Below are 26,403 nucleotides of genomic sequence, written 5' to 3'. Positions count from 1 at the left end.
ACTCCTGAAGTGCTGTCTACTTTGTTGTTCTTTTTAACTAAGTCACCCTTAGAACAACTTGGGGTGCCCTAGCATCATTGATAATGCTGGTCCATAACTTAATTTTTAAGTAGCTTCAGTTTACAGTACATCTGTCTTCATATTTAATTTTATTTTTGTTGTCCTCAGTGCAACCATAATTGTGTAAGGTTATTTTCACTTGGGCCAACATTTAGCAGCAGAGAGCCACAAGGGTAGGACTGTAAAGGTTTTATTAAAGTTGCTAGAAAAACAGAGCTATTTCCACTATAAAAATATTTTTGTAGGTCAAAGGCACAGCATGAATGCAACAAATATTTTTACATTGAAAATAAACAGATCTTCACTAGTTCTCAGTACTATCAAAAGTTGTAGCTGAGATTATATTGAGACTTCTATTCTAACTCTCTCTTTTACATTTCTCATTTCCTGCAGAAAAATTCCCTGTATGAGTGAAATGTTTCATGTTTGCTCTCAGTCCAGTGGTGATTTCCAAACCCCATTCCACCCCAATTTAGGGGAAGTCTAATCATAATCCATTACAGGCTACTATTGAGGCTATTTTTTCATATGCATAATTTTTACAAGTTCACAGTCTGTGGAAAATTTCAATTTATTTTATTTCTAGGTCACTTTCTCATATGGTTTCTTTGCTTACCCCAGTTCCTCCCCAGAAAGTACATCTACAGGACAAACCTTCAAAGAAGCTGAATTATGCTATATATGCAACTGTAGGTAGAACTGTGCAGTATTTATGTTAGCTATTTATGTAGCTAATTTCACTGATTTGCAGTGCAAACTCCTGATATCAATGTGGTGCACCAGTACAAAGTGTGGCCTTAAATTGATGTAGGCCTTGCCTGACCTGGGAAAGCTTTTTCAGAATAACTTAAGTTGTGAATTTAAACCAGTGTGTTTACTAGTACAGTGGTCCCCAACCTTTTTGTCTGGTGGGCACCAGCCGAAGGACCACTGTGGCGGTGAAGCACCCGCCGAAATGCCACTGAATTTCGGCAGGGACGCCTCTTGATGATGCTGCTTGCTGTCGACAAGTGATGTCGTCGTTGAGAGGCATCCTTGTCGAAATTCGGGAGCAACGCCTCTCAATGACGCCGCTTGTCATTGACAAGTCTCATCATCGAGAGGCATCCTCACTGAAATGCCGCTGAAATTCGGCAGCATTTTAGCAGGTGCTCTCTCGGGGGGCCAGGACGCAGGAACATTAAGATGTGCCCGCGAGCACCGCGTTAGGGACCACTGTACTACTATAACCACTTATACCAGACAACACTGTCCGTGTAAAAGTTGCTTTTTTAATTTAGTGTATGTCAGTTAGAAATGTGTGTAAGCTAAACTAAAAATGGGCATTCTGTTCTGAAACAAGAGTACACACTGGATTATATCTTTGAACTTCTGGTATTTATACAGATGAGCCTTTGCTTTAATTGTATTAAACCCTAGTTCATGCATAAGGCTATGTTTTAGTCACAGGTATTTTAGTAAAAGTCATGGATAATAAACAAAAATTCACAGCCCATGACCTATCTATGGCTTTTACTATATACTCTAAATAAAACTTGGGCTGGGGGCGCTGGGTGCACCACAGGGGCAGTCGAGGGGGCCCCCACAGGTGGAGGGGGGTGGCCCAGGACCCGCGATGGGAAGGGACGATGGGGCTGGCAGCAGTGAAGAGCCCAGGACTCGTGTTGGTGGGGGCGGTGGGCAGTGGCACGCAGCCAGGGACCCCTGATGGCTCTGTGGGGGAGGGTTGGCGGGCTTGGCAGGCTCCCTACCCGGCTCTGACCAGCATGTCCCTGCAGGTCCTTGTAGGAGATGCAACCAGGGGGGCTCCATGCACTGCTTCTCCCTCAAGCGCCAGTTCAGCAGCGCCCATTGGCTGAGAACCGCCCCACACCCCAACCTTCTGCCCGAGCACTGACACCCGCCCCCTGCCCCCCCCCCCCCCCACACACACACAAACTGCTGCTGGCCCGCGCGCTGCCCAGCTCTGGGCAGCCCCTGAGCCAGCACCAAACACTGCAGAGGTAACAGAAAGTCACAGAATCCATGACCTCCACGACAGACACGCAGCCTTATTCATGCAGCATATGTGAAAAGGTTTGCCAAGTGTAACTAAATCAATGTAATTTTAACAATACAAATTTTCTTACTGGGCAAGATTGTAGAGATTCACTCTTTCACCAGCAACTTGCAAACAGTGTTACACCATGCATACCTCTGAACTTGGCTCACTCTGTTTAATTTTCATGCTTAGGGTACACATGAGGAATGTTATAGAAAAAAAGTAATTGTATATGATGTGAAGCCAAATGGCAAAATTAAGATGTCTGTACACTAATGCGAGGAGCCTAGGTAACAAATGGAAGGAACTAGAGCTACTGGTGCAGGAAGGAAACCGATATTATAGGATAACAGAAACATGATGTAGTAGTAATGACTGGAGTACAGGTATTGAAGGCTATGTGCTGTTTAGGAAAGACAGAATAAAGGCAAAAGGTGGTGGAGTTAGCATTGTACATCAATGATGAGGTTAACTGTAAAGAAATAAGAAGTGATGGAATGGATAAGACAGTCTGGGCAAAAATCACATTGGGAAAGAAAGCAACTAGAGCCTCTTCCTGAGATAGGGCTTGGGGTGTGCTACAGACCGCTGGGATCTGATCTGGATGTGGATAGAGACCTCTTAATGTTTTTAATGAAGTAAACACTAATGGGAATTGTGTGATCATGGAGACTTTAACTTCCCAGATACAGACTAGAGGACAAGTACTAGTATAATAATGGGGCTCAGATTTTCTGGATGTGATAGCGGATGGATTTCTTCACCAGTGGTTGAGAAACCAACAAGAGGGGATGCCATTTTAGATTTGTTTTGGTATGATAGTGAGGACTTCATAGAAGAAATGGTTGTAGGGGCAACCTTGGTTGAGTGATCATGAGCTAATTCAGTTCAAACTAGATGGAGGGATAAACAAAAATAGATCCGGGACTAGGGTTTTTGATTTCAAAAGGGTTACTTTAAAGAATTAAGGAAACTAATTGGGGAAGTGGACTGGACTGAAGAAACTTGTGGATCTAAAGGCAGAGGAGGCTGGAATTACTTCAAATCAAAGTTGCAGAGCCTATCAGAAGCCTGCATCCCAAGAAAGGGGAAAAAATCATAGGCAGGAGCTGTAGATCAAGCTGGATAGCAAGCATCTTCAGAAGGTGGTTAAGAAAAAGCAGAAAGCTACAAGGAGTGGAAGAGACCTGATTGAGGTCAGAACATGTAGGGATGAAGTGAGAGAAGCTAAAAGCCATGTAGAGTTGGACCTTGCAAAGGAAATTAAAACCAATATAAAAGGTTCTATAGCCATATAAAATAAGAAAAAACAAAGAAAGAAAAGTGGGACCGCTAAGCATGAGGATGGAATGGAGGTTAAAGTGAATCTAAGCATGGCCCAATATCTAAATAAATACTTTGCCTCAGTCTTTAATAGGCTAATGAGGAGCTTAGGGATAATGGAAGGATGACAAATGGGAATGAGGATATGAAGGTAGATTTACCACATCCGAGGTAGAAGCCAAAGTCGAACAGCTTATGGACAAAATCAGAGGGCCAGTATCTTCATCCAAGAATATAAAGAACTGGCACATGGAATGCAAGCCCATTAGCAAGAATTTTAATGAATCGGTAACTCAGGGTTGTCCCGTATGACTGGAGAATTGCTAACATAGTTCCTATTTAAGAAAAGGGAAAAGTGATCACATGTAACTATAGGACTGTTTATTTGACATCTGTAGTATGTAAGGTCTTGGAAAAAAAAATTGAAGGAGAAAGTAGTTAAGGACATTGAGGTCAGCGGTAATTGGGACAAAATACAACATGGTTTCACAAAAAGCAGATCGTGCAAACATATGATCTCCTTCTTTGAGAGGGTAACAGATTTTTTAGACAAAGGAAGTGCAGTGGACCTAATTTACCTCGATTTCAGTAAGGCATTTGACATGGTTCTCATGGGGAATTATTAGTTAAATTGGAAAAGATGGGGATCAATATGAAAATTGAAAGGTGGATAAGGAACTGGTTAAAGGGGAGACTACAACGGGTCATACTGAAGATGAACTGTCAGGCTGGAAGGAGGTTACTAGGAGTTCCTGGGATCGGTTTTGGGACCAATCTTATTTAACCTTTTTTATTACTGACCTTGGCACTAAAAGCGGGAATGTGCTAATAAAGTTTGCAGATGACACAAAGCTGGGAGGTATTGCTAACACAGAGAAGGAACAGGATATCATACAGGAAGATCTGGATGATCTTTGTAAACTGGAGTAATAGTAATAGGATGAATCTAATAGTGAAAGTGCACAGTCATGCATTTAGGGTTTAATAACAATTTAGTTATAAATTAGGGACTCATCAATTGGAGAGTAACAGAGGAGGAGAAGGACCTTGGAGTATTGGTTGATCACAGGATGACTATGAGCCACCAATGTGATATGGCATTAAAAAGCTAATGTGGTTTTAGGATGCTCAGGCGAGGTATTTCCACCAAGATAAGAGTGTTAGTACCGTTATACAAGGCACTGGTGAGACCTCATCCGAATACTGTGTGCAGTTCTGGTCTCCCATGTTTAAGAAGGATGAATTCAAAGTGAAACAGGTTCAGAGCGGGCTACTAGGATGATCCGAGAATGGAAACCTGTCTTATGAAGGAGACTCAAAGGCTTGGCTTGTTATCCTGCCCAAAAGAAGGTTGAGGGGATATGATTGCTCTTTAAAATATCAGAGGGATTAATAATAGAGGGAGAAGGAATTATTTAAGCTTAGTACCAATGTGGACACAAGAACAACGAATATAAACTGGACACTAGGAAGTTTAGACTTGAAATTAGCATGAAGGTTTCTAACCATTAGAGGAGTGAAGTTCTGGACAGCCTTCAAGGGGAGTAGGGGGCAACAGACATATCTGACATCAAGACTAAGCTTGATAAGTTTGTGGAGGGATGATATGATAGCCTAATTTTGGCAATTAATTGGAAATTGATCCTTGATTATCAGCAGGTAAGTTGCCCAGTGGTCTGTGATGGGGATTTAGATGGGTTGGGATCTGAGCTTACTACAGAGAATTCTTTCCTGGTTGCTGGCTGGCTGAGTCTTGCCCACATGCTCAGGGTTTAACTGTTTGCCACATTTGGGGTCAGGAAGGAATTTTCCTCCATGGCAAATTGGCAGAGGCCCTGGAGGTTTTTCGCCTTCCTCTGCAGCATGGGGCATGGGTCACTTTCTGGACGATTCTCTGCAGCTTGAGGTCTTCAAACCACAATTTGAGGACTTCAGTAACTCAGACATAGGTTAGGGGTTTGTTACAGAAGTGGGCGGGTAAGATTCTATGGCCTGCATTGTGCAAGAGGTCAGACTAGATGTTCATAATGGTCCCTTCTGACCTTAAAGTCTGTGTGTGTGGGTGTGGGTTAAGGTAGCCCCTCAGCCTGTTTAAATTTACACCTTTTTACAAGCCAAAGAATCTGGAAAATGTTACCAGTTTATGCTCTTCAGCGCATTATATGGGTGAAAAATAGTTTAAGGGACTATCACATTACATATTCCTTCTGAATTTAGTCTTGTATCTGAGTCTGTATCTGAAAAACCATGTCTTTTTATACACAAATGTCTAGACAGTGACAAGAGAAACCAATTACATATTATCCAGGAAAAACAAGTTGTTCCTCACCTGGTAAAATAAAACTTCTCTTTTTTTTAATTTAGAAGAGCAAAACATGATTGAAAAATCATAAGCAGAAATAGGAAGTGGTTTAGTTATGTTGTTTCTATGTGTTAATCCAGTTTTTCAATATCTGAAGAAAAGTTCTGTGTAAGTTCAAACGTTTGTCTTGCCAACAGAAGATGGTGCAATAAAAGAGATTACCTCACCCATCTTGTCTCTCTAGTTTTCTAGGGAACATATAAAAATTATTGCAGACTTGGCTTACTTTTTATATACACTTCTACCCCGATATAATGCTGTCCTCAGGAACCAAAAAAAAATATTACTGCATTATAGGTGAAACCGTGTTATATCGAAATTGCTTTGATCCACAAGAGTGCGCAATCCCGTCCCCCCAGAATGCTGCTTTACCACATTATAGCCGAATTTATGTTATGTCGGGTCACGTTATATCGGGGTAGAGGGGTTTTTGTGAGTGGAGTGAAAAATTTTATAATTCTGGATGAATAACTGACATAGGACATTCACTTAGATATGAAAATATTGGTAGCTTTTGAAAAGAAACTATTGTAAAAGTGCAACTGCATATTTTAATCTTAATCATAATTTGTTCATTGTTTTGTTAAAACAGTTACCATTGATCTGAAGGATAGCTCTTAGACTCAGAATATACTAACCAGTTTGCTGGTTCACAATTCCATTTTTATATGTACATATTTATAATTATTAAGAATTCTAAAATTATAACTTCTTTTGCAATATTTTTTGTATTGTAAGCAAACACATCTTTGCTACAGAAGTTAAAGCAAATCTTTTTAATTCTAGATTACTAAAGATGATTTCCTTACATTCGATTATATACTTTGCATGGATGAAAGCAACCTAAGGTAATGTATGGTAGAATGCTAAGAGATTCTGATTTGACTGTCTGCTCTTGTAGATGATAAATCCAGAAGATGTGCTTTATTGCTTTAGTGCCTAATGTGCAACCTTTTGCCATTTGTTTTCTTATGAGTTATTATTAGACTTGTCAGAATTTGATTTATATATCATTTTGACAGATGTGTTTATATTTAAGCATTTTTTTCAGTTTGTGTATCTATTTAAATTTTCAGTTGTAGAAAATTGTTGGGGGGTTCAAAAATTATTAAATAACAATAAACATTGAGATTCAAAATGTTAAAACTTTATAACTGTTAAAACGCAAATTGTCAACCTATATCAAAATATACAGAGTAAATATATTTAAATCAAATTCTAAGTTCTTCTTTGAGTAGTATCTCTATGATACTCCACATTTGGACCCCTGCGTCTTTGATTGGAGATTTTTGATAGCAGTGCCTTTTCAGCCTGTGCATGGACCGTACAGATCCTGGTTCTCTGTACCGAGACTAGATAGGGCTGTGCAGGCAAACTGCCCTCAGTTCCTTTTCAACTGCCTGTCACCTGAAATGGAGTCTAAGGTGTGCCTGCTTGCCTATTTTATTAGTATTTAGCTGTGTGATTGGTTAGTAGAGTAGGTTTAGTACCTTATAGTTGGAAAGATGGAGCACTTGTTCCCTTTTTTCTTAAAAAAAGAAAGGGTGGGGAGGAATTAATTATAGACTTTTTAAATGATGGAAGAAGTCTTAAGACTGACATTGGACCTGAGTTCAGTGAACACCCCTCCCTATACAAAGGCCACTTCTATCTGTCAGCGCCATGTCATCATCAAGATCCCTGTCACCAAGAGCTTCCAAGGGGAAGAGAACATCAAAACCTCCATCTCCAACACTCTCCTTGACTGAGGTATCAATAACTGTGTCCCTGGTATTGTGAGTTTCACGCTCCAGGTATAAGGAAGGGAATAAGAGGAGCAAAACATCAGAGTTCCTCTTCAAAGAGGATCCAGTCACTAGAGACCTCAGGCCCCAAAAGGAGTACTAGTGAGTGTCTGGGTACTTCAGGTGCCATGAAGCCCATTAAGACTTCATTGAAGTCCCACAGCTCAGTATTATAGAGCACTTTAACACTGTCACCAAAAGACTGGCTTCAGTGCAATCCTTGGTATTAATGTCAGTTCCTCACATGACATCTGGAACATCATAGGCACCGGAACCAAGTTCAGTAGCACTTCCAGAATCAAAGATTTTGCAGTCCCGACATCGGTACCTCTCACAGGCTCTGCAGTATCATTGGCACAGTACCAAGTTCTGTTGTGCTTCTGGTATCACAGGAATTCCTAAACCCAAAAGAGCTTGTGGTACTGAATGAGCTGGAGTCTCCACTCCTTGCAATCTCTGGTCTCCTGAGTCACTTACTGCTCAGGTTTATGGGAGATGTACCTCTTCTTCAACTATCCACAAGGAGGGGTTGTCACCCATACAGAATGTGGAGAAGCATTCTAATTCAAAACTTTTGGTTCAAGGATCTCCAGTTCTTTCTGTCTGTTACTCTCCATTGCAGATGCAACAAAGGCAAGACACCAGAGCCCTGGCTTCCAACAGATGCGGAAACCAAAGCTGGATCTCCTCCAGTTCCTTATGGTCTCATTGGCCCTGCTGGGATCCATGGGCAGTGTACCACCAACAGTTTTGAGGGACTGCCACTCAGTCCACAGGAAACATAGAAGTCTATGCCCTGGTACCATTCCTCTCTTCTCTCCACTCTGAGCTGAAGGTGATCTTTTAAGGAGCAAGAGCGGACAAAGAGTCTACCCTCCCTTACAAAAATCTCATCATCTGGTATCACACCTGATGAAGCAGCAAAGGCCATCACTACCATCGCTGGCTGTTGACTTTAGGCAATTCCAGGATTTGATTAAATAGGTCGTTGACATCCTCCAAATTCCCATAGAGAAAGGTCCAGGATTTTCATCACAGGCCCCTGAATGTATTGCGTACTTCTACCTCAGCAGAGGTGGCACTGCCAAATTTGTGAGCCTGCCAAGTTCATCTGGCAAATTCCAGCAATTCCCTCCCTCCTAGCCCCGTCCACAAATGCAAGGTGGCTGATTTAAAAAAATACTTCATCCTGGCCAGGGATTCTGAGGTTTTTATTCTCTCACCTGGGACCAAACTCTCAGTTGTGGATGCAATCAATGAAAGGGACAGGCAGCATATCCAAAAGACTGCCCATTATAATAAAGATCAGAAATGTCTGGACCTGTTTGGCCGTAGGAGTATTCATCATCAAGACTTCAATTCAGGATAATTATTCATCAGGCACTGATGTCAAAATATGATTACCTGAACCATGGGAAGTTTGAGGCTTTTACTGACCATTTACCAGAGGAACACTGAGAACAAGTTCAGTGCGATAATGGAGTGCCTGCTTTTTTGCAAAGACTTTCACAGCATTTAGTAAAGCCTGCAATAATGCTGCAGCCAGGTCTGTTTCCATCGCAGTAGTGATGAGGTGAGCTACCTGGCTTCCACGAGAGGTACAATCTGCCATGGGGAATTACCTTTTGATGGCCTGAAGCTTTTTGCAGATTCCACACAGAACTCACTTCACACCCTAAAAGATTCTTGAGCAACACTTGAGTCTTTAGGGTGTACACACCTGCATATAAGAGAAGATGTAGCATGTCTCAATTGACAGAGATATCCTGCCCTGCTCAGTTTTCCACCTTCCATAGCCGGTGGTTCAAGTGGTCTGAGGTCCAGATTTTCAAATAAAAGTTCTGCAACTACCTCGACTGCATCATCTCAGCCTTCAGCATCATCCAAATGTCAGTTCTGATGTTTTGATTGAGATTCCAGACCATTCAATTACCAGATTCACTAAGCTGCATGATAGGATCCTCCTTCCTCAATTTGGGCACTGCCTCTCTCTATTAATAGCTTGGGAGACTATTACATGAGACAAATAGGTTTTGGAGGCCATTTCTTCAGATTATACTATCCAGTTTACCTCCATCACTTCGTTCCAACCCCTTTCCCCATCCCTCTTCAGGGATCCTTCTTGTGATCATTTGCTTACATGGGAGATCTCATTACCAGTCCCACTTCAACACAGGGGGAAAGAGTTCTATTCTTCTTCGAGTGATTGCTCATATCCATTCCAGTAGGTGTACGTGCTGCGCGTGCACGCTCATCGGAAGACTTTTACCCTAGCAACTCCAGCGGGCCGGCAGGTCGCCCCCTAGAGTGGCGCTGCCATGGCGGCAGATATATACCCCTGCCGGCCCGCCCGCTCCCCAGTTCCTTCTTACCGCCGTGTCGGTCATTGGAACTGTGGAGCGCGGCATAGCTGTCCTTCACGTCCCTAGCTTCTCCTTGTTCGTCGTTTTTTCTAGTTCTAATTGTAGTTTTAGTTCTAGTTAGTGAAGTTTAGATTAGTTGTAGTTAATAGTTCTTGTTGTATATAGTTAGCGGGCTTTGGGCTCTAGCTCTCCCTCGCTCCCGGCGCTGGGCTCATGCCTGGTTCGCCGGGGTTCAAGCCGTGCTTGGCCTGCAAGAAGCCGATGCCCACTAGCGATCCCCACGACGCCTGCCTAAAGTGGCTTGGGGAATCGCATATCTCAAAAGTGCCGAATTTGCAAGGCCTTCCGACCAAGGACCAAAAAGGAGCGAGATCAGTGCCTAAAGACTCTCCTAATGGAAGCGGCGCTTGACCCTTTGTCCTCGGCACCGAGTGCCACCTCGGCTGCAGCACCGGACCACTCCGGGCCCACGAAAACGCCGCGGCACCATCCTTCTCTGGCGCCCGGCCCCGGGAAAAGGCCATCAACGTCCTCCACCCCGGCTAAGCAGGCTCAGACAGAGCACCCGCCGCCGACTCTGGCCGCGACGGCCGTGCCAGGGATTTCGTCGACTTCGGGCCCAGGAGGTCCGTTGAGTCCGGTCCCTCCCAGCTCCCTGCTAAGATCTGGGGTTGAGCTGGTGGTCCCATCTACGCCCGAGACATTCTCCTCGGCCAGGGACCTCATCGCGTTGACGGAGCCTATGCTGCCCGAACCCCTGGCACCACCGGTCCGGGTTCTTCAATCGAAGGGCAAGCCCATGACCATGCGAGCACTGTCCCTGGACTCCCCGAGTCGGCATCAATCACCGTCAAGATCCGGGCACCGCTCCCGGTCCCGAGGGAGGTCTCGCTCGCGACACCGCTCGCAGTCCCGGCACCGCTCTCCGAGGCGGTACCGGTCGTACTCGCAGCGTAGGTCATCTTCACACTGGTCCCGATATTCCCAGCACTGCTCGGGCTCGAGCCATCGTTACCGGCACCGTGACTCAAGGAGCCGTTCTCACCGTCGACGATCCAGATCAACCTCCTGGCACCGTGCTGGTGGCAGGTCCCGGTCTTGATTGCGGCACCGATCTCCGGCACCGAGGAGGTCTCTGCCATCGGGAGTGACGGACCCGTATCACTCCCGTTCGGCCCCTCCGTGGCTGTCTCACCAGGCATCAGTCTCTTCGCAAGTGGACAGCATGTACCTGGACGCTGACAGACCTGCTGGTCTGTTCCCCGAGACCCAGCAGGAGCATGGTCCTCAGCAGTGGGGTTTCTGGACCCGCTGGGCGTACCACCAAGCCCAGGGCCCTCAGCAGATCCCTCCGCGTTTGTCCGCTTCCGAACACAGGGCTCCGGAGGCCATCTCTTTCTGGCTTTCTCCGTCCCCTACAGAGGAGAGGTCATCTCAGCCTCAGGACTCTGAGCACCCACCAGAGGCATTGCTCCAGGCAGAGCCGCCGACGGATCTTGTCCTGCCGAGTCTCTCCTCGTCGTCCTCCCCGGATGAGGCAGTGGCAGGGACCACATCCACTAGTCCCCCTCCACTTGACCTCCGGGCACACCAAGACCACCTCAGGCGCGTAGCGCAGAACATGAATTTACAGGCTGAGGAGGTTTCAGAGATTGAGGACCCAGTAGTAAGCATACTGTCGGCAGATGCACCCACTCGTGTCGCCCTTCCCTTCATTCGGACCATTCAATCCAATGCCACGACCATCTGGCAGTCCCCGGCTTCCGTTCCCCCCGCTGTTCGCGGCGTGGAGCGAAAATACATGGTCCTCTCAAAGGGCTATGAATATTTGTATGTTCACCCGCCCCCGTGTTCCCTCATTGTCCAGCCTGTGAACGAGAGGGAGCGCCATGGTCAACAAGCCCCGGCTCCCAAGTCCAAGGAAGCGAGGCGTATGGACCTGCTTGGCCGGAAGGTCTGTTCTGCAGGCGCCCTGCAGCTGCGGGTGTCCAACCAGCAAGCTCCTCTCAGCCGTTACACCTATAACACCTGGGTGGTGGTGGACAAATTTAAAGAGCTGCTCCCACAGGACGCTCGCCAAGAGTTCTCCGCCATTCTGGACGAGGAAAAGAAGGTCGCAAGAACCTCGCTGCAGCCAGCTTTGGACGCTGCAGACTCGGCCGCCAGAACTCTGGCCTCCGGCATTATGATGCACCGCATCTCTTGGCTACAGATCTCTGGCCTTCCTCCGGAAATCCAATACACCATCCAGGACCTTCTGTTTGAGGGCCAGGACCTGTTTTCGGACAAGACTGACCCTCGGCTCCAAAGCCTTAAAGATAATAGGGTCATTATGCGTGCTTTGGCGATGCACACGCCGGTCACCCAACGCAGGCCCTTCAGACCTCAACAACAGCACAGGCCTTACCCACAGCCCAAGCAAAGACAGGACTTCGCCAGTCGGCGGCCTAGGAATGGCCGGTGTAAGCAATTGGGCAATCAGGGAGGACAAAACCAAGGTTCCTCCAAGGCTTCCTCCGGCCCGAAGCCCTCATTTTGAAGGTGCGCCCGAGGGCGCTATACCAGTCCCTTCTACTGATCCATCTCCTCCTTTCTCCAACCATTTTTCGTTCTTCCTCCCGGCGTGGTCCCAGCTTACTTCGGACCGCTGGGTCCTCCGCACGCTGTGGCTTCGATACCATTTACAGTTTGTTTCATACCTGCCCTCGTCCCTCTCAGGGACCCCTCCCACAAGCAACTCCTCCTACAGGAGATGCGAATGCTCCTCGACAAAGGGGCCATAGAGGAGGTTCGAGAGAGCGAGAAGGGCAAGGGGTTCTATTCCCGTTATTTTCTAATTCCCAAGGCCAAGGGAGGCCTCAGGCCTATCCTCGACCTGCGAGAGCTCAACAGATACCTGGTGAAGTTCCATATGGTATCTTTGGGGACCATTATCCCATTCCTGGATCCCGGAGACTGGTACGCTGCCCTCGATATGCAGGACGCTTACTTCCATATAGCCATCTTCCCGCCCCACCGGAGGTTCCTTCGGTTCGTTGTCAGCGGTCATCACTATCAATTCGCGGTCCTCCCGTTCGGCCTCTCCACGGCCGTGAGAGTGTTTACCAAGTGCATGGCTGTAGTCGTCGCCTATCTTCGCCGCAGTTGCATGCATGTGTTTCCATACCTCGACGACTGGCTGATCCGAGGACCCTCAGAGGAGCGAGTCCTCGCTCACGTCCGCATGGTCAGGACACTCTTCGTACGCCTAGGCCTGATGCTCAATGCCGAGAAGTCAACTCTAACCCCCACTCGGAGGATAGAGTTTATCGGCGCCATTCTGGACTCCACTCTGGAAAGCCTCCAACAGGTCGCTGTGTTGGGTTACCACAACGTGATAGTAGCAACGAAACAGACGGTGTAGATATGTCTATTAAACCAATCGCAGGGAGCGGGTGACAAAAGGTCTTCTTTTCGTCGCGCTAATCGAAGATGCCTGAATCAAGATGAGGTTGTATGGGAACTTGCTGCTATGGTCCCGCTTCGTTAACTGATGTCAGCCCTTTCTGCGGAGGGGGTTCAAAACATGCGGGTGGAGTCGTCTGAGCAGGTCCTTCCTCTCCCACGATGTGCCTTCGCCCGGACATTCACTCTTGTCTTCCAGAGGTGGGGATGTCCCAGATGGACCTCTTCACGTCCACAGGAACAGAAGTGCCGCGATGGTCTGCTCCTTTCAGGGTCTTCGAACCGGGCTCGGTTGCGGACGCCTTCCTTATTTCATGGGCGAGGCACTGTTTTACGCATTCCCCCCCGTTTCCGTTAATCCACAAGGTCCTTCTGAAGGTGCGCAGGGACGGAGGGTCGCTTGATTTGATCGCCGGCATGGCCGTCAGCATTGGTTCTCCATGTTGCTGGACCTATCTGTAGCTCGACCCTGTCCCCCAACCTCTCACTGGACCTGATCAGCAGGAACCACGGCCGGCTACGTCATACGTCAGACCACAACACGCTCAAGAACCACCTCACGGCGTGGCTCTAGAGACGGCATAACCCAAGGACTGAATTGTGAGCTCAGCGACGCATGCTCGCCTGGGTGAGGAGAGGTCGGAATCCATAGGGTAAGCTAGCGGAAGCCTTTCTACAAAGGGCGACGATGACCATCGGCTCTTCAAATGTAGATGCGGTTTTTAGACGGAGCATGTGTTGGGGCACGGTATCGCTGCAGGTCCTCCCGCCAGAGAGGCTTATGCGCCAATACATTCTGGCATCCTCGGAGAGTAACCTTATGGTCATCTCAATGGCACAGTTAAGAGCCCACCTAGGACGTGCTGTCCTCCAGATTACTCACATCCCTCGCTGGGAGAATCCACCTGATGCTATCGCACACTTCCACCCGGGAAGCGATGGTCCAGCGAAGTTGTTCATCCAAACCTGTGTGAATCCCGTCTTGTTCTTATCAGGCGCGGATTGTTGGTGAAGTAGGTTGCGTATAGGGTCTCAGGGAGCGTGGTTTTGGCCCCAAGAATATCAGGCTACGCAGGTTCCAACCCTTACATCAGGGCAAAACAGGACAATTTTCACTGAACGCCGCCCGCATCCTGGGGACCTGAAGACACTGTTTAAATTGACCGACTTTAGTCCCCCTTCCCACGCCTTTGAGCCGCTGAGCCTACGTGTTCTGACGCTTCTATCCTCTATTATTCCTGGAAGAATGGCGTCTCGGGTAGCCACCACCAATCTGTAAGATGGTGTTCTGGAACGTAGCGGGCCTCGTCAGTAGAGCGCCGCCATGAACGGGTGTTTCCAAATCGGGGTTATACAACCTAGAGGTGCATACGCACACCCAACTACCTCTCTTGCCTCTTTCCCAAGGTATTTTCTCGGGCTTTTGCATAGATCAACCAGGAGCACTTCCTACCTGGTATTCTTAAAAACTCCAAGTTCGTCTACGCAAAGGAGCAGCACAGACTGCACTCCTTGGACGTTCGTAGGGCGCCTGCCTTTATGTAGAGCGAACCAAGCCGTTCCGCAAGAGTCCCCACCAGCTGTTCGTTGCCATAGCTGAACGGGTCAAAGGGGGTTGCCTGTCTGGCATCTGCAGAGGATCTCCTGCGATGTGACAATCCGGTATCCGAGCCTGTAATGACCTTGGCTCACCTCCTATCCGAGGGCCATGTGACTGCAGCACTTTTCCAAGGGCTCAGAGACCTCTTCGAACGCTTCCCACTTGTCACATCCATCCAGGAATCCGTGCAGGGCAGCAGCCTGGTCCCGTCCATACCTTCGCTTCCCACTATGCCCTGGTCCAGCAATCTAGAGAAGACGCAGCCTTCGGCTCTGCCATACTTCACGCTGCGACCTCTCACTCCGACCCCACCGCCTAGGTAAGGCTTGGGAATCACCTACTGGAATGGATATGAGCAATCACTCGAAGAAGAAAAGACGGTTATTCACCTTTTGTAACTGTTGTTCTTCGAGATGTTGCTCATATCCATTCCAAACCCGCCCTCCTTCTCCACTGTCGGAGTAGCCGGCAAGAAGAAACTGGGGAGCGGGCGGGCCAGCAGAGGTATATATCAGCTGCCATGGCGGCGCCACTCTAGGGGGCGACCTGCCGGCCCGCTGGAGTTGCTAGGGTAAAAGTGTTCCGACGAGCGTGCACGCGCGGCGCGTACACCTACTGGAATGGATATGAGCAACACATCTAGAAGAACAACAGTTACAAAGGTGAGTAACCGTCTTTTCATAATACTTTGATTCTCAAGAAAAATGGGGATTGGAGACCAATACTAGATTTCAGACAATTGAACAACCATGTCAGACATCTGAAATTCAGCATGGTGTTCTAGTAGCTGTAATTCCTTCTCTAGAATTGGGGGGACTAGTTTGATTCTCAGCCTCAAAGATGCTTACCTCCACTTAGCATTCATCCTTCCCTCAAAAGATTTCTTTGATTCACTGTAAATCACAATCATTACCAGTACCATGTCCTACCCTTCAGCCTGTTGTCCACCCTAAGAGTATTCTCAAAAATCATGGCTGTCATGGCTGCCTTCCTCCGTCATCTAGGAATAACTGTCTTTCTCTGTCTCAATAATTGGCGCCTCAACTGTCAGTCATATCAGAAGGTTGGATAGGCAGTTCAAACAATGACTTCACTATTCAGAAGTCTAGGCCAGCAGATGAATATCATGAAATGGATCTTGACCCCCACTCAGTGAATTCTCTTTATAAGAGCACTTTTGAATTCATTAATGGGCAGAGATTTTCTTTTGACATATTCTTTGCTCTAAGGAACCTTATGCCAAGAGTGAAGCTCTGGTCAGAACCTGTCTGGGACATCTGGTGGCTTGCATTTTTGTGGCATAATGCCAGGTTACATCTTAGGTGTCTCCATGGGAGGCTCAGCATTGTTTATGTACCTAATGAAAACCTGCTTGTTCAGATCCCCAATCTCTAGGACCGTGGTTTCCCTGGTGGGGGCGGCAAGCAGGTTTCCGGGAGTCTGCCAAACAGGGATGGCATTAGATTTGTTAGGGCCCAGACAGAAAGCCGAAATCCCGGTGTCTGGGGCCCCAAGCCTCGCCACGTGGGGCTGAATCTGAATCTTGAGCAACTTTGCTTCATGGGGCCTCCTGTGGTGTAGGGCCCCAGGCAGTTGCCCTGCTTGCTACCTCCTAATGGTGGTCCTGGCTTTTATATGCAGAAAAACAGTTGTTGTGACACAAATGGGCTGTGGAGTTTTTATAGCATGTTTGTGGGGGAGGGGTGGTTCAGAAAGAAAAATATTGAGAACCCCTGTTCAAGGAGATGCCTTCCTCACTACATGAGCAAAAGGTCTTATATGTATAGCCTTCAACTCCATTGTTCTTAGAGGTTCATATCAAGATCAGATAGGACCAAGCAAAGTCATACTGATTGAACCAACTTAGCTATGACAAATTTGGTTTCCTTACCTCATCAAACTCACATCTCACCCTCCATGGTGGCTCCCAATCATATCTCAACTGTTGTCATAGGATGCGGGTCAGATACTTCACCCCATCTGAACATCCTGCAACTGTAAGCATGGGTCCTCAATGGCTCTCTGGACTAGAGACCACATGTTCTTCAGAATTACAAAATATACTATTAAATAGTAGAAAGGAATCTACTAGACATACTTACCTTCAGAAATGGAGATGATATCTTTCTCTGACCCACTCATCTCTTTTCTCAGTACTGGACTTGAAGTGTCTCTCACACACTCTCTCTCTCTCTCTCTCTGTCTCTCTCTCAACACATACTTGTGGTGTTGTTACTTCTTGGTACTTCCTGCAATGCATATATAGTCGCTGTAATTTTATTCTTTCAAAATGTGGTGTTTTTCGTGTTTTGGTGGTCTATGCAGCTCATAAATTTTATTTTTTACACTTTAATTCTTTGAATAGTGAGTTCTAAATTCCTAACCTGTCCTGGCTGGAGTAATTATCTCTCTGGTAACTTTTAAAAAATATATATTATCTAGGTTTTTTGTTTCTACTGGTGGCACACATCTGCTCATACCTCAGAACAAAACTTATTCCACACATGGACTGAAAAAAACTAGAGGGAACATTGGCTATCCCCTCTGCTCAAAAGGTTGGGGAGGTGAAGTCTCTAATGGCAGATCCTCCTTTCGCTGTGCTTTTTCCCAAGGAGAAGGTGTTGTTATGACCTCATCCAAAGTTCTTTCTTAAGGTGTCTTCTGAGTTTCATATTGACTGAACTATTCTCCTTAGGATTTTTTTTCCCTAAGCTGGATCAGACTGCACAGGAGTCTGCTTTTCTGAACATTAAGAGGAAGTGGTCCTTTTTCCTTGGACAAGACTAGGCCATTCAGGAAGACTCCTAGACTTTGCTTCTTCACAGAGAGATCTGACGGAATGCCTGTCACCACTCAGAGATTCTCTAGATGGATCTCTGGATGTATAATTGCTGGTTTAGAGGTTAGCTCATATTACACCTCCGCATACAGTGACTGTGTATTTTACTAGATCTTAGTCAATTTATGTATTCCTACTTAGATGTCTGGCAGCTGAAATTTGCAGGACTGCAACATGATCCTTGGTGCACACATTTTCCGAACACTGTGCCATAATTCATGCTGCAAGATCAGATGTGACAGAAGGTAGTGATGGACTCATTCCAAATTCCTGCCTGCTTAAAGAGTTACAGCTAGTGAGTCACTGAAAATGGAACACCTTCAGGGACATTATTTGAAGGAGAGATTACTCATCTTGTGAAGTAACTGGAGTTCTTCAAAATATGTGCCCCTGTGGGTGCTCTGCTTACCCAACCTCCTTCCCCTCTTCTTCAGAGCTGCCTCTGTGGGCTTCATGGTAGAGAAGGAACTGATGGTGGTTCACCCATACAGTTCTATGTAACATAAGTGTAGGGTACCTGCATGGGCTGAACAGACACTCCTGACTGGAGATTTTTAGCAGAGGCGTATAGGCACACATGCACCTAAAGTGGAGCATTCCAGGGATGCATATTTTGAACTCCAGTTACTGCAAAAGATGAGTAACTTTCCTTCTCAAGCAGCATTTTTTTTACTTTGCCTGTCAGTAGTCAAAATTAACAATCAATGTAAATATTTTTTGTCAGTTTGTGTATGGGGAAATTAGTGTTTACAGACATTTATCAATAAAAATCAAATTCTTCCAAGACTTATCTGTGGGGAAAGGGAATTTACTTAGAATGTGTACAACCTGCAAGCTGGAATTGATAGGATTATTTACATCATATGTTATAGAATATGGAAAAAATAATTTAGTGTGGCAGAAATTATAATGGTATCAACTGGAACTCTGTGGTTCAGAATGAGTCTGGATTTCCAGATTTTAAGCCATGAAACTTTTGATTGGAGTATCCATGCTGTGTACAAATTGGTATGTTTTTAAAATTGGTTGTAAGACTTGTCTGAGAATTTGGAAAGAATTAAAGATTCTTTTTTATTTAATCAGAAATTACTTTTTTCTTAGTGTGCCAGGATTGTTCAATCCACATATCGTCAGCAGTAATAGATATTCTGAACTCCAAACTTCAGACATGCGGTTTTGTACACACTGAAGCATAGCATAGTTCTTTGAGTGCTTGCACATGTCCATTCCAACTTAAGTGTGTGTGCAAGCGTGTGCCCCAAGCATAGCTGTCAGAGATTTTTCCCCTAGCGGTATCCGCCAGCTCGGCTCTGGCACCCCTGGGTGCCGCTCACTCGTAGCGCCGGTATAAGAGGCCCTTCTGAGCTCTGCTCCTCAGTTCCTTCTTATCACCTGTGATGATTGTTGGAGATTCCCTCCTTTGCCTTGCCAAAGTGTGTTAGTGGGGCTTATAGTTAAAAATTCTGTAGTTTTATTAGTTAGTGTAGCGTATTAGTTGTAAATAGTAGTATAGAGTGGTAGCTAGGACTCCTCTCAGTGTCTGGAGAGGGAGTCTGTCTCTTCCCCCATACTGAGGCATGCCTCAGTTGCCAGTGTTTAAGCACTGCTCTTTCTGTGCAAAGCCTATACCAACCAGCAATCCACACTTAAGACAACTTAAGTATCTGGGTGAGGGACACAGGAAAGATCACTGCCAGATCTGCTGCAATTTCAAGCCGCGGACCCAAAAGGATTAGGCAGCAAGACTAAATGTCCTCCTCATGGAGGCAGCACTGAGGCCCACCTCGGAGCCAAGATCTGACTCGGCACTGAGTACGTTTGCATCTGTGCAGAGCGCACTTCTCCTAAAAGCTCATGGCATTGCTCTTCCTTGCTCATGCCCTAGAAGAGGCACAAAGGACAGTGAGAGAAGACCAGTTCCCTGGCAGCAAAGACTGACAAAGTGAGACCTGGGGCAAGCCACTCTCCCTTGCTGACGCCACAGCAGCCTCTGGCGTTACCATCAGTGCTGGCACCACAAATGCCCAGGAGTGAGGTGCTACCCCCATCCCAGCATCCGTTGGATGACTTCGCAGTACCATTGACCCTGGAGACTTAGCCTGCTGCTAAAGGCTTGACGGCTCTGCCAGTTCTCAGCCCCCCTAAGGTGTCTAAAGCAGCACCATCTACACTGCCTAGTGACACTGAACCTTCTACTTTCAGGCCAATCTCAATATCAGCCTCTGGGGGAAAGCCTCTGTTTATTACCTCACCAGAGATGTCCCCACCACTGTGAGGATCGGCACTGCCATGGTCACCTCAATCATCTTTAGCTCTTCCTTGTCTTAAGAGTCGGATTCGGGGTCTGACATCTTGAGTCACCGTCACTGTTTCCTGCACCCATCTCCGACTTCAGGAGCCCCAGCAGCTGATGCTTCAAAGCACCAGGCCCATGGGGACCAGCACCAGTCCAACGGTCCTTTTGGAACCTGTGGGGGTTTCCCCAGAACCCAAGCACCAGCTTGAGGCTCCAGCTACTCAGTGTGGTCAGAGACTAAGGCAGTGCCAGGGACACACGAGGAGACTCCTGAGCCAAACTCTGGGGTCGACGCTGGAGCTAGCCTGAGTACCAGTTCTGGCACCAAGGCAGGCACTGGTACTGCCCAGCAGGTGCAGATTGGCCAGGAGGAGATTCCCCTGGATGTTGGGACAGTGCATGCCTCCTCGTCCTCACCAAAAGATGAATTAATGCTTAAGAGGGCTTCTCCCTCCCTGGGATGACCTGAGAGCCCACCAAGGCCTACTTAAGCAGATGACCTCTAATTTGAGTCTTCAGGTGGAGGTCGTTAGGGAGCAATCTGATGGCTTCCTAGACATTTTGATAGCTGCAGCCCTGGAAAGGGTTGCTCTTCCTTTACTGGCCCCATAATGGAACTGTGCAAAGACCCTCTGGTAAAACCCAGCATGCATCCATCCCTCACATCACCAAGGGAACTGAGAAGAAAAGTACTTTGTGCTGGTCAAGGGATATAAGTTTTTATTTTCTCACCCCCAGCATGAGTGTCTTGTCATTGGGACTGCTGCTGAGAACAACCATCAAGGTAACACAGGGTCGACTCCAAAGTCAAACGACCCTAACAGGGTGGACTTTCGCATAGCAAACCAGCAGGGTCGCTATGACTACAACAGGTGGGAAGGGATGACTAAGTTTAAGGATAAACTTCCCTAGGAGAACAAGCAGGAGTTCTCAAACCTAATAGAGGAAGGGAGGACAGTTGCCAGAGCCTCCTTACAGGCAACCCTTGATGCCGCAGACTCAACAGCCAGATCTATGGCCATGGCAGTCACTGTGTGCAGGAGCTTGTGGCTGCAAGCATCAGGGTTCCCACAAGAGGTTCAGCAAGCAGCAGTCCTTACTGTTCGAGGGACCTTTGCTTTTTGCTGGAAAAAATGCCAGGCGCCAGTGTTCAGAGTCCTTAAGTCCCTGGGTCTGCAGTCCCAGTCTCAGCTCAGGAAACTATATAGGCCACAACTGTTTTGGCTGGTTTTATCCTCACCAGAGATACGATCAGAGGAGACAAAGGAATGGAGGCTCTGGGCGCAGGCCACATCCATCTTCCTCCTCCTCCTCCATGGGACACTCAAGTGCCCCCTCATCATTTGGGTGCCTCAAAGCACTCATTTTGATGGGTTTGTGAAGGACAGCATACTAGTTCCACTCTCACAGGATCCAGTTACCCTTATATTTTCCAACCACCTTTCCCACTTCCTTGAGGCCTGACAATATGGGTCACTTCCAGCTGCTGGGTCTTAAACACTGTGGAGGTCGGCTATACCCTCCAGTTCATCTCCAACCTTCCCCATCCCTCTTCAGGGAATCTTCTCAGAAGCTTCTGATGCAGCAGGAAGTTCAGTCACCCCTCACGATGAGAGTTGTGGAAAAGGGTTCTACTCCTATTATTTTCTGATACCCAAGAGCAAGGGAAACCTCAGGCCCATCCTAGAGCTGTGCCGTCTCAACCAGTTTCTCAAGAAGTTGATGTTCCACAGGGTCTCTTTAGGGTCAATCATCCCATCTTTGAATCCAGGGGATTAGTGTGCTGCTCTCAATTTAAAGAATGCATACTTCCATATATCAATTTCTCATGGACACAGAAAATATTTGAGATTAGTGGCGAACGAGGGGCGCTACCAAATTGCAGCCCTGACATTTGGCCTTTCAGTAGCCCTGAGAATCTTAACCAGATGTATGTTAGTGGTGGTGGCCTTTCTGAGACAAGGAGGAGTCCACGTATGCCTGTACTGGACGACTGGCTAATCAAGGGCAGTTCTCAGGAGCAAGTGAAGTTGAACGTTGACCTCATCCAAACAATCTTCTGGTCATTGGACCTTCTTATCAGAATAGAGAAGTTGACACTGGTCCCCACTGGGAGAATAGAGTTCATCAGAGCAGTCCTCGATTCCCAGCTGGCAAAGGCCCTCCTCCCGGAGGATCGCTTTTAGGCAATTTCAGAGCTAGTTCGTTATATCACAACAGTTAGGACATGCTTGAGCCTTCTCGGCCACATGGCATCATGCAGGTATGTGGTTCGTCACGTGAGGCTAAGACTCAGACCTCTCCAGGCCTGGCTAACCACAACATATGCCCCCTCCAGGCACCCCCTGGACAGGGTGGTTATGGTGCCTCCACACATCCTCCCTCTCATGGTGGCAAGACCATTGGGTAGTCTGCAAAGGGATTCCCTTCACAAAACGTCAGTCATCAGTGCACCTGGCCTCTGACGCTTTTTAGTGCTGGGTTAGGGAGCCCACCTGGAGTTGCTCAAGACTCAAGGGTGCTGATCCACTGAGGAGCTGGTGCTCCACATCAGTGTCAGAGAGCTCAGGATAGTCTGTCTCACATGTTAAGCGCTGCTGCCTCATATTGCAAACACAAAAGTCTCAGTCCTATTTTTTTTTTTTTTTTTTTTTTTTTAATTTTGAGATATACCTATCTCATAGAACTGGAAGGGACCCCGAAAGGTCATTGAGTCCACTCCCCTGCCTTCACTAGCAGAACCAAGTACTGACTTTTGCCCCAGATCCCTGTGTAGCCCCCTCAAGGATTGAACTCGCAACCCTGGGTTTAGCAGGCCAATTCTCAAACCACTGAGATATCTCTCCCCACTTTGGCCGAGTGATTCTACAGCGGTTCTACAGTCATCCTCCTATATTACTGCTTGCATAAGAACATAAGAATGACCATACTGGGTCAGACCAAAGGTCCATCTAGCCCAGTATCCTGTCTTCCGACAGTGATCAATGCCAGGTGCCCCAGAGGGAATGAACAGAAAAGGTAATCATCAAGTGATCCATCCCTCGTTGTCCATTCCCAGCTTCTGGCAGACAGAGGCTAGGGACCATCCCTGCCCATCCTGGTTAATAGTTAGTTACCTAAGTTGGAATGGACATGTGCAAGCACTTGAAGAAAAAACAGTTACCTACCTCTCGTAACTGTTCTTTGAGATGTGTTGCATATGTCGATTCTGAAACCCACCCACTGGCCCCACTCTCGGAGTGGTTGGAAAGAAGAATCTGAGGAGCAGAGGCTTAATGGGGCTCCTTATACCAGCACCGTGAGCGCGTGGCACCGGGGGCACCAGAGCCAAATCAATGACTACCGCTAGGGAAGAAATCTGTGATAGCTGTGCTCGGGGCACTTGCACACACACTTAAGGACATGTGCAACGCATCTCGAAGAACAACAGTTACGAGGGGTAGGAACCATTTTTTTTCATACAAAGGGTCATTTCCAGGAAAATAAATTAGGAATCTTCTTCATTAAAGCTAGAGAGGGTGGAAAGAGCTCTGGCTTGAAAAAACCAGTTTATTATCCTAGGGAAAATAATGCTAGTTTGCTACTATTCTCTATGATTCTGCTAACATGTCTCCCTGGGACCATGTTCAGCTTAGTAATTGTGCATGGCAATAGCTGACTAATTTTCTAATTTGGATAGCAGTAGCAAAATTTCTCCTTAATTGAGGGATGCATTTGTCCAGGGTCAAGTGATTAAATGGGTATGAAAGTCTAAGCAATGGCCCTTTGAAAGTTGTCAGGATTTAAAGACTAAAAAATAAAGATGAAATTGTACAAATCAGTCATAAATTTTTTCAGATGGTTGTGAATGTCCACCTCTTTTACAACCCAGTCATGCAACAGCTCCGGGTATGGCACTTGAATTGACTGTGTTAGTGACTAAAGGATATACTTAGGTGATTTACTTCCAGTTTCATTTAAACTCTTAATTGTATATTGGTGCCCTTTACAGTTACCAAGATGTCAGTGACACAGTGAAAAGAGCTGTACTGAAGCAAGTGAAAAAATATTGGAAGTGTAGAACTGGTGTGATTTCAAAAGAGAATAACATTACTTGAGAGAACTGAAATTCATTCTGGCTCCTGCCAGGGAAGCAGCACAACAACAGTGGAAAGAGGACGCTGCACCCAGCTGCCTCTGCCATCTACACTATCATTCTGGACCTCAGATTTCAGCCCCAGTAGTCTCCAGCTTTCCCTAGGAACAGCCCTGTGGTGGTCAAAGTTGTTCTACCGTGGTACCTGGGAGGGCAGACTCATTCTACCTGCTGGCATAGTACCAGCAGTGGGAGGAAAGAGGACACCTTTACAGGTTTGAGAGCCTTTCATTCCACACACGCCCCAGAATCAGAGCATACTGCTTGCTTCTGTTGAGGTGTGTTGAGAGTCCTAAAGTGAGACTGGTTAGCCATCATGGCTGACATTGGGTCAGGTTTTATATAAGAACTTTTGTTTTACAGCATAGTGCTCTCAACATACCTCATCAACAGAAGCAAGCAGAATGATCGAAAGTGCTTGTCCACAAGTTTACAAACACTGATGGGAGGAAAGACTTTGTTTTGCACTTCAGCAATCAGTGTAATATAAATACAACAGAAGAATTTTTAAAATGAATCAAAGGCAGAGCTAAGAGAATTTACAAAAACAGAAGAATTGAAGCAGCGTTTCATGGACACCTGGAAGAAGCTTACTCATATTTTTAAGGAATATATTGACTGTGTTCCAGAGAGACTTTTGTATAACGAAAGCTAAAGGGGGACACTGAAAATAATGCATAGAATGACTGGAGAAAAAAATTGTAAGCTTTTTTTAGTGACTAAACCCTAATTAAGGTCATTGTCAAGCACCCAATTGCTTGATTTGTTTTCCATTTAGTCTTCATTTTATATAGATGTCTTTGACATTTAATGAAAGTAAGCAACAACATAGAGTGCACAGCACTATGAAAGTATAGCAGCTCTCTTTCATCTTCATTCATACCCTGTAAACTTCCTAGTAATTATTGAATTTATAATGCTGATGCACATGGAGCGGACACCACCATTGTCATGAAAACAATGATTCAAAATTGCTTCTCTTTACTTTACAGAGATCTGAAAAGAAAAAGTAATCAAGTTAAAAACTGTACAGCTAAAATTGACCTCCTTGGGAGCTATGATCCACAGAAACAGCTTATTATAGAAGATCCATACTATGTAAGTATCACAGATTGACTTGAGAACTTTTAAACATTAGTATCTATGTGTGATTGTAAAACACAATTTTAAAAGTAGCTGTTGAAGACTTAAATCTGGGTGACTAGATACTTTTACCCGTTCTTTTTCTTATCTTTTTCCAGGGAAATGAAAAAGACTTTGAGACTGTTTACGAGCAGTGTGTTAGATGCTGTAAGGCATTTTTGGAGAAGTCTCGTTAGTGCCACACCATTTTATTTCTAAAAGAAAATAATATTTAGCTCCTTCTTTGAAGTGGTATATAAATTTCACTAGATTTAATGTATTTAAAATGTAATATTGCATCTCTTCAGGAAATTCTAACTGCAGCTTCTTAATTTTAGTTTTGTATTGTAGCTACCCTATGGCCTAACTGAGAAGAATTTGGAAAAGTTTGAAAAATTGTTTTTGAAGATCAGCTATTTTGTTAGACATCAGTGTAACAAAGTGTTTCATTCAGAGGCCAGCAAAATAAATGTTTGTGAACTCTCTTTTAGTGTCTAAGTACTATAAAATTAACATGTTTTGCATTTTTGTGTGTGCGTGTAATACAAACTTACATTCTTGTACATATATCCATTTAAGTACTCTTAAAAAGGGATTTGAGAAGCAGGAGCTTTAATGTTTTGGCACGGATGTGCATATATTGAGCATTAACTGATGAATGCTGTATTTCTCAACAAAAATAGCTGCATCCTTCAAGACTATTTATTTCAGGCAAAGCTATGATGCTGATTTTGCTGCAGATAAGTCTGTGGATACTTAACTCATCATCATCAGACTCAGCAGACATCCTGGCCAGCACAAGTCCCTAGAATTGGAAGTGTACAAACGCTGGGTAGCATTTGCGAACTTCTGCAGTCCTAAAGCTGGAGTTAACGCCCCAATACATGAACTAATGGGAACATTGACCACTTCCTTGTACTTCCCTGACATCTGAGCCTCTCTTTTCCTTAGATAAATAGTTGCCTGCTGTCAAGTAAGAATTGAGGGTATTTTTTTCTCTGCAACTTTTCAAATATCTCCCCTCGGTTTCTTAA

The 26,403-nt window shown here is 46.0% G+C and overlaps 1 protein-coding gene across 2 annotated transcripts in view; it reads left to right on the top strand.

Annotated features, from left to right (window-relative positions):
- The window catches only part of ACP1 (acid phosphatase 1), a 42,331-nt gene extending 16,477 nt beyond the window's left edge, over positions 1-25,854 (top strand). For both annotated transcript variants that reach the window (XM_032783119.1, XM_032783110.2), the window contains exons 4-6: positions 6,573-6,634; positions 25,240-25,345; positions 25,489-25,854. In XM_032783119.1, the coding sequence (XP_032639010.1) occupies positions 6,573-6,634; positions 25,240-25,345; positions 25,489-25,566 (246 nt within the window). In that variant the 3' untranslated portion in view covers positions 25,567-25,854. The remainder of the gene's footprint in view (positions 1-6,572; positions 6,635-25,239; positions 25,346-25,488) is intronic.
- The last annotated feature ends 549 nt before the right edge of the window (positions 25,855-26,403 follow it).

The sequence above is a fragment of the Chelonoidis abingdonii genome, chromosome 3, assembly GCF_003597395.2.
Source record: "Chelonoidis abingdonii isolate Lonesome George chromosome 3, CheloAbing_2.0, whole genome shotgun sequence".
Classification (NCBI taxonomy): Eukaryota; Metazoa; Chordata; order Testudines; family Testudinidae; genus Chelonoidis; species Chelonoidis abingdonii.
The sequence above is the reverse complement of the archived record's forward strand: the minus strand, read 5'-3'. Positions and strand labels throughout refer to the sequence as shown.